Source organism: Lygodium microphyllum, unplaced genomic scaffold (genome assembly GCF_053477565.2).
Source record: "Lygodium microphyllum isolate KBCC unplaced genomic scaffold, Lygodium_microphyllum_v1.1.10 scaffold_97, whole genome shotgun sequence".
Lineage (NCBI taxonomy): Eukaryota > Viridiplantae > Streptophyta > Polypodiopsida > Schizaeales > Lygodiaceae > Lygodium > Lygodium microphyllum.
This window is the reverse complement of record NW_028229580.1, coordinates 230,629-239,717: the sequence shown is the minus strand read 5'-3', so window position 1 is coordinate 239,717 and position 9,089 is coordinate 230,629. Positions and strand designations below refer to the sequence as shown.

General features: G+C 40.6%; 1 protein-coding gene across 1 annotated transcript; it reads right to left on the bottom strand.

Moving 5' to 3' along the window:
• Window positions 1-596: 596 nt before the first annotated feature.
• On the bottom strand, window positions 597-3,839 carry LOC148008660 (pyrophosphate-energized vacuolar membrane proton pump 1-like). The gene is made up of 6 exons (XM_087674110.1): window positions 3,776-3,839; window positions 3,472-3,711; window positions 3,201-3,352; window positions 3,073-3,123; window positions 2,860-2,946; window positions 597-1,886 (listed from the first exon to the last, which is right to left on the bottom strand). Exons 1-6 carry the CDS (start codon window positions 3,837-3,839, stop codon window positions 597-599), a joined length of 1,884 nt encoding a protein of 627 aa, XP_087530236.1.
• Between the last annotated feature and the right edge of the window lie 5,250 nt (window positions 3,840-9,089).

Genomic DNA, 9,089 nt, shown 5'->3' with positions numbered 1-9,089 from the left:
ACATAAGCTTGAACAGACGAATCAACTGAAAATAGACAAACAACAACTGGAAACAATGAAACATCAACTAGAACAACTCAACGGCTGGAATAATAATGAAATATCAGCTGAAACATATCAACAGCTGGAATAAGAATGAAATGAAATATCATCCCATCAGCTCGAAACATTTCTTATAAACAAAGCGTGGAATAATTTCAACGCATTAGCTATAATATAGATGAAATGATATGAAACGTAGCATGAAGAGCCAAAAATCAGCTGGAAGAAAGAAACATTTAGAATAATCAAATGATAAACAAAATACTGACAATCATCATCAAGAGCTCATCAGTTTTCTTACTACTGCTCAGAGCCCAAGCAAACATCTCAGCAATCTGCTTCTGGGACTCTAGGAACATCTTTGTACGCCTGGCCTCCAGATCATCACGAAATCGCTCAGACTCTCTGCATCTGCAATTTCATCTCTTCTAATCTGAGAAAGCGCTCCCCCAAAGTGCTCTCAACTGGGGGCTGTTGATTCTGCAAGCTGGACTTTGAAGAAGTCCTATGGTTGAGGAATCTGTCCATCTTGAAAGCCTTCGCGGCCTCATAGTCTATACTGCGGCTGCGCTTCTTGTGGAGAGATGTGTAAGAAGTATCATGGTCATCCAGAGACCAGTTGCGATACCAGCATTATCACTTATGGGACCATATACATCTATGGCTAGACAGGCGGCAATGGTACAAAGAATTCCAAGAGCTGCAACTATGATCCCGTACATGGCTGCTAGGGTATGGCTGACATAGATGGCAACAACAATAGCAAATATTGGAACAATTACAGACTTGTAGCCAAGTGCCAAACCAAATATGACATTGGTAGTAGCAGCTCCTGTCCTGCAAGAATCAGCAACATCCTGGACTGGTCTGTATGTATTACTGGTGAAATACTCTGTAACGTAGCCAATTACCAACCCTACCCAAAGCCCTACTCTAACACAAAAAAATAGTTTCCAGTTTTGAACCATCTTTGCACCACCGTTAGGATCATATATGTAAAACGTGGATGGTAGTGCCAACAAACAAACAAAAGCTGCACCGAATGTCATTAAGATGGTGGATATCAGCAACTGTCTCTTCAGTGTAGATTCAATATCCCTTAGATTTGAGATCTCGAACACATCAGTTGCGAACAAGGTTGTGATGAGGCATGCCACAATGCCCATAGAGCTAATGAGTAGAGGGAAGCACATAGCAGTGAAGTCATGATTTGTGCCAAATGATGACATGGAAGCCACAACAAGAGCTGTGCAAGAAGATTCAACAAAGGAGCCAAACAAATCTGAACCCATTCCAACAATATCTCCCACATTATCACCCACATTGTTAGCAATGATCGCTGGATTTCGCGGATCGTCCTCTGGGATATTCCTTTCTACTTTTCCAACAAGATCTACTCCAACATCCATAGTTTTGGTATAGATTCCACCTCCAACCCTTTCAAATAGAGCCACGAATGAGCATCCAAGCCCATAGCCAGTGATGGCCTCAAAAAGGCCCTCCCAATCATCCTTGCAATAAAGCTGGAACAGTTTTATAGTGATGTATAAAACTATGAGGCCATTAGCACCAAGTAAGAAACCCATCACTGAACTTGATTGGAAGGAGATTTTGAATACTTTGCCTATCCCTTTTCTGGCTTCCAAAGTTGTGCGAGCATTTGCATATGTTGCGATCATCATGCCCAAAAATCCTGACATTATGGACGTCAAAGCTCCCAATATAAATGCAACTGTAGTGAAAATTGCTGTAAAGAGAGCTAGGGCACATTCCTGCTTTGGATCGTATTTGCAAGGCTGGGGCTTAGTACTGAACCTTCGCACGAGAATATAGACCCTCATCAGCTGGAAAGAATATAACCGAAACAATGTATCATCAGCTGGAATATAGACGCTCATCTATGGAATAACGAACGAGGATGATCATAATAATGAACGAGGACGATCATCATGAAGCATGGCAATATCAGCTTTCTGGAACCATGTTCAACATGAAATTTAAAACCTCAACATTCTCATGCGAAGGTTGTCATCTACCATGACAAACCCAGATGTAAACAACCCTGCTGCAGATTCTCTGGACTAGCATTCCCAGATCTTGCAGACAATCTTGGGAGATGTTCACTTTCACCCAGGTTGTCGTTTACCATGACAAACCCAGATGTAATCAGCCCTGCTGCAGATTCTCTGGACTAGCATTCCCAGATCTTGCAGACAATCTTGGGAGATGTTCACTTTCACCCAAATATACCGCCACCACTACTGAATCAGAAGATGAGATGGCATCAACCCAACGTTGAGCAAGAAAATTTGCAATATCAGCAAATAAGTAACATCTTGACATTGGGCCTCAACCCCCTTCACCACACAAATTCGAGGAGGTTGTTGTTGTTCAGGATATCTTGACCGAAATCGCCATGATTATCGCCTGAAGTGACCGAATTCTTCATGATCTCTCTATTCCTGTAGCCCACAGTCGCTTCTTCTAAGCAGCTCTAAAAAATCCTGACTGTTATAACAAGCTCTCTCCACAAGTAGCTACCAATATTCTGATTGCTAGCTACGACTCTAGACCTTTTCCAAGCATGCAAACATAGCTCACATGGCAAGTAACATGGGCCAAATGATTTTCAGAATCAAGGGCCTTGCTAAAAAAAACTGACAACTGTCAACAGAGCCACTATGATGGATATAGGTAAGTTAGTAAGTTGAGAAGCTTCCACCACATTTGGCATTATGATTCCAAGGAACAAGACACTGCCATACTTGATAACACTAGCAATTTCAGCTCAGCTAGGCAAGACCCATTTGTCATAACAGGAACTCCATATTTGTGCAATTTCAGCTCAGCTAGGCAAGACCCATTTGTCACATCCCAAATAACAGCAGCTGGCTGATGCCGAGACTAAAACAACAAAAAACCACCCAGCTTAGTGCCAGGAAACCTCCAACCCTATGGCTCTGTACATAACTTTTCAACTAACTGTTGGTGGATGACTGAAATCGCAGTCATTTTGAAGATGATATATACCTCTCCAGCAGCAATAATTTTACCTCCATGAGGTTTTGGAAATGCAAATACCTATTTGGTTATTGGTGACACAATTAACATGAAGGTAAATAGTAAAAAGTTACCAAAACAGCAAACAAGCACAGTACCTTCGAGGCATATGCATGTGCTCGATTCCCAGAGGTAGCCCTTGTTGCACAAATAGACCTTGGTGAGGCCAGTTGTAGAGTCAGGCAGGCATGTGGAGTTTCCACCACACTGGCTATCAAACGAGCAAGGGGGCTATCTGCAGCACGCTCACCTGATCATGATTCATGTTACATAGCTACTGCTGCCGATCATACTCCTCAAAGTCATCAAGAAATTGATCCCAGGACTGTGGAACTGACATCGAGGACAGTATGCTTGCTTCATCAATACCGTGGCATGTATGCATGCAGTCATGCATCAGTTGGAATTGATCATCCTTATCGGTTTTCAATGTCTGCACTACAGACATACTGTCATCATGTCGATCACCTGTGTCCGTGGTGCCAGTGGGTTTTTCTGCTATTAATTCAAACAGTGGTTCTTGTTGCTCTGCATGGCACCAGGGGAATATATTTCTGCTACCAATTTTTGCAAACTGAGAGGGACAATGGGTACTCATGCATGTACCACCTACATTCATAACCATATTATATTGCAGATAATCATCAGCTAGCAGTGGATTGACTCTACTCACCGGCGAATGTTCTGTACATATACCGTTCTTGGTTTGTGCGTCCAGCACCTGCTGTGGTGCTCATATTTGTCGAATTTGTCCAGAATCTAGCCCCAGTACCCTTGAGGAACATCGGTACTTGCATTCATCTGTGCATTATCCATTAATGGCAGAGTCATGCCGTGTATAAATTTCAGATCAATATTATATTTGCTTGTCTGCAAGGTATTCTGCACGGACACCTGATCCTGTTCATAAGTCATGCACAGCAATAGCTGTTGTTGTTGCTCGTACTCCTCGAAGTCGTCCAGAATGTGATCCCATGGCTGATAATTAACAGACATCGACGACGACGGTACTGCAGCATCATCGTGACTTGCGATGTTCATGTGGTCAATGTGCATCTGGCACTGATCATCCTCAAAGTCATCCAGAATCTGATTCCAATTCGTAGTATTCTGATCAGTACACAAATTAGAACCTGCTGGATCTAGGTCCTGTGGTGGATATATGGGGATCATTCGACTAGAGCTGGAGACCAAAGTGCCAAGAGCTCGGCTGGGAGCCACGGACCCAATTGACCAGATCATGTATCCAATATCCTGGCATACTGATGCTGATGATGGCTCTGAGGGGGCTCCAAATTAGGTGGAGTTACATGATTTTGAACAGGGGGCTCTATTCGATGGGGATGAGAGGGAAAGTCTGTGCTTCCAGGGACATTGAACAGGAGCATGCTATTGTTCTGACTCTCCTGAGATTCATCCTGCACAATGTGTGTGGAAACTAGCTGGGTTGCTTCCTATGCATTGGTCGTTTGGCCTTCGTCCGGTAAGCAGGCTAGGGGTTTGTTCCCAAGTCTGCAGGTGAGGGTCTGGTTCTGTGCGCTGCAGGCCGTTAGGGCTTCGTACGTGAACGAGGACCTGTGGCCATCCATGAAGATGGCATGGCATGCAACCGCCTGATCATCCCTGAAATCCCTCCAAAGAGCCCTGAATCCCCAGCCTCCTACTTATACTCGTGCTTTCACAGATGGTGTCTGCACGGAATATAGCATATCTGAGCTCGGGGCAACGATTTCTTCTTTATCTTCTTCTTTGACTAATCTTGGCGCTATATGATGATTCAGCGATCTTCTGTTGAGTCTCTTGGTGTTATAGAGATCGATTGGAGAGAGTGTTGCCTTCTCCTACGTGCACAGAGTTCTCGACGTCATTGTTGGAGGCATTAGATGGCGGTTTCTTGCACTGGCCATCGGCCAGCCCCAATATTGGTTGATCAATGTGCCACTCACTCACTCTACATTACCTTATTAGACGCCCTATTTATTGGACTTGTGGACTTGTGACAAGGATCAACCAATATGCCAATTTCAATGATGATGGAACCTTTGAGCTTGCTCCCAATATCAACATACATTACACTACACTTATGACGTATGCACCATTTCAATTGTACCATGTATTGTGTTCTTGCTCTTGAGAATCGAATGTGTGCATGTTGACATTCAAAAATTGTGCTTTGCATCTACATGTGAGCATCTTGGTAAACCATACCCATAGATCCTATTGCTTGCCTTGTGTCTAACTGTGTGTGTATTATAACAAATGTATTCTCAACATTTTATGATGACATTTACATTGAATGTCTTTTTCTCTTTTAGATGGGTCTTTTCCATTGTAATTCATGGTGGCGTTGATTCATCCAACAAGGAAATTACCTATTGTACTATCTCAAAAGGCATGTTAGGTTGAGACATCTAGCAATTTGATAGGTGTATGTTAGGTTGATATCTCTAGCAATTTGCTAGGTAGGACCATATAAGTAATTTAACTCCAAGAGGGGCATCGACTTTCATGAAAATGAAAAACTCAAAATGCATTATGTAAGAAAAGACAATGATAGAAATGCACTATGTAACCAAAGAGAATGATAGAAACATGCCATGTAACCAAAGACAATGATACACATATAACACCCACTAGATTTATAGAGAATGCAAGTGTAATAAAATCAATGTTTGCCTAAAAGAATAGATACTGAACCTTTCTTCTTCTTACACCTTGCTTGAGGAGCTATGGAAACTATTTAGAAGATTGCCCAATGGATCAACTTTTCTTTAATGATTAATTGACTTAATAGCATTCCTTGCATTCTTTGCACGAAAGGAATGCTAGGCCACTTTGCGATAGCTTCCACTATTGCATGACATTGCCATGAAGGACATTGTAAGGGAAGCAAAGTTGCTATGCTACAACTTCTCTTCCTTTTTTCTTTTGTTGTTCTCTCCATCCTTTTCTTTCTTTTCTCTCTTATGTTGTGATGCCCCTACGCAAACATAGCGTGAAAAATCCTAAAGTATAACATCATCCGTCTTTCTTATTAATCTAGAGAGCAAATGCAATATTAGTTATTAGTGTCAGTATCCATAGTATAGATTATTCAAACTTACGAGATTTTTAGACACACACACACACACGCACACACACACACACACACACACTCTCACTCTCTCTCTCTCTCTCTCTCTCTCTCTCTACATACATACATATGTGTATGTAAATATATATAGGCAGACATGCTATACTGACACCCACATGCCTACTGTTTAGGGCGTTAGTAGTGGCGTGCGAAGGAGCACCAAAAAATTGCAGCAGTAGTAGTGGCGCGCGAAGGAGCAGCAGAGGAGGTTGCGGCAGCTCTTCTGGAGGACTGTGCTGATCTGGATGCAGGGGCTCTTGTCCTTGCAGGAGAGGATGGGGGACGACAGCATATGATGAGAGCCTAGAATCTGCCTTCAATCATCACCACTAGTTTCCAAGGCTCCATTTCCATTAGGAGCTGATGCAACATAACCAGAATAAAAACTATTATTGCTTCTCTGTTCTCAGTGTTTTTGTTCGCGTGTGTTTCTCTCTTTGATGTATTCTCATCAATTTAATTAAAATTCTACCTTTCATAATGATACTGATAATTCTAAGTTGAAGCATGTTTCAACTCCTAACAAACCAACCAAGGTATGAATGGACTTGGAATAGTGCTACAATGTCACTTGGATGTACTAGGTTAAGGACATAAAGAGCCAAAGGTAACTTGTGAACCCATATCAAGGAGCCCTAGCTTAGTTGGCTAAGGTGGGTGTATGTGTTTCAACTGGTCAAAGGATCGATTCCTCCCAATTATTGTGTGGCTCTATAGCATTTACTATCCCTGAGTAGAACATATTGGGAATGTCTTCTAGATACAATGGTTGAATCCTTGTTCCCAACTTATGAAGATTTCTTGTTTGAATTAGTGTGTCCATTTTCACATCGTATCTACGTAATGGATGGGTGTTTTTAAAGCTATGGCTGATATGGTTGTAGTAATTAAGGCAAGCTTTTATAATGTGGGTTACAACAAGGCTAAAGATCTATGGTGAGAATCTACTCCTAATTGCAAACTTGAACATGCCAATATAAACATAGTCTTGGTTCTATACCTTATATGCTTTGGATGAGAAACCATCAATTGTTGTAGTGTTTTAATTGCTTAGTCAAATGGTTGAAATTTTTGGGGCATCCTATTGATCTTAGTAGAAGAAAATATACTCTTTAATTAAGGATGATGTTGCTCGCCTTTGACTACCCTAATGATCATAAGCTTCCAATGAGCTCTAATTTTATTGTACAAGTTCTTAAAATGCAAGGATAGTATGTTATATACTCTAGCTACCTAAAAAAGCTTAGGATCTTCTAGTAAGCATACAAATGAAGCCAAAAGTGTTTGCCATTTGGATTCATGCTCTAGAATGGTTAAGCCAACAACTTTTTCTCAAAGTGATGGGTTCACAAGATTTTTTTGTAATCTGTTTCCATATGGCTTTGGGGAACATCACCTGAAGACCCTTGAGGGCATCACAGAGAGAGAAAGAGAGAGAGAGAGAGAGAGAGAGAGAGAGAGAGAGAGAGAGAGAGAGAGAGAGAGAGAGAGAGAGAGAGAGAGAGAGAGAGAGAGAGAGAGTGTGTGTGTGGTTGTGGGGGGGGGGGGGGTACAAAACTAGTAGGGAGAGGGGGAGGGTAATAAAAGCACCCAAGTGATGCCACATTGGCAATCGAATAGAAAGTGCTATTTTTCCAAGAGTTTTCAATAGTTTTTTAGGTTTGGGAGGCATCTAATGAATGACACATAGACATGGGTTTTCCTTTGGTATCATCTTCAATTAGAAAGTGGTATACATATATCCAAGACTCTAATGAAGGGAAACTATATGATGCACTTTTGTCACAAATATACAAATGCATTTTTATTGGTTTTTCAAAATTGCTCTCATATTGTGCCTTACAATTCTTTGATGCAATATGAATGATTGATTACAGATTGTTGATAATCCAAGCTTATAGTGCCATCCTTACATTCATTTAGAGGACCAAGCCATCACAATGGATTGTTGAACTATGTTGCTTTGTATTTTGTATTTTTCCTTTTTATAGTTGCAATAGTCATACAGTGTAACTCCTCCTTTCTAGGGACCTCTAAAAGTTAGTCCATAAGGGGCGTTACTAGGAGATCCCATGGTTTTTGAGTAATCTAGAGTATACAACATATGTGTCTTGCTATTTTAAGAACTACTAAAGGAAGATTATGGCTCATTGGACACTTGTTTTCACTATGGCAGTCAAAGGCAAGCACCATCTTTCTCATTTAAAGAAGTTATACAAATATCAACATTCTTTTCTAACAAGAGTAATAGGATATCTCAAAAAAATTGGACCATTTAAACCATCTAGGTCATTAGTCCAAACACTATAACCATTCAAAATCTTGATGGTTTCTCATCCAAGGGTCATAGTGCTAGACCAAGATTATGTTTACATTGACATGTCCAAGCTTGCAAGGATGAGTATTTTACTATTGTTCTTATAACCATGATTTGTAGAAAAAATTATTTAAGGCATGCATGAAGATCTATTAGGTTTTTAATCCAAACATTGCCATGTATGCCATAATACAATATTCTATGTCTACATGAAATATCAAAACATAGGCATTGAATGGTTATATCACCGAAAAAAGTTAGAGAAAAGAGAGTAATGTTGCACAAAATAGGTATGTAACTACTTGGTTTGAGGCCTCATTTTTCTATAACATGGTGGTCATTTCAAACATTTAGTGCTAGGATAAACCTCGAGGAAGTTACTATATGTATATCCTCTACATCACATGCATTCATGGCCTATTTATAAATATCCTAATCTATGAATTTTTCTTGAACAAAACATAACCCTTTTCTATTCAATTTGTAAATAACCCCTTTATATTATAGCCTTCTATATATAAAAAATGTATAAAAATG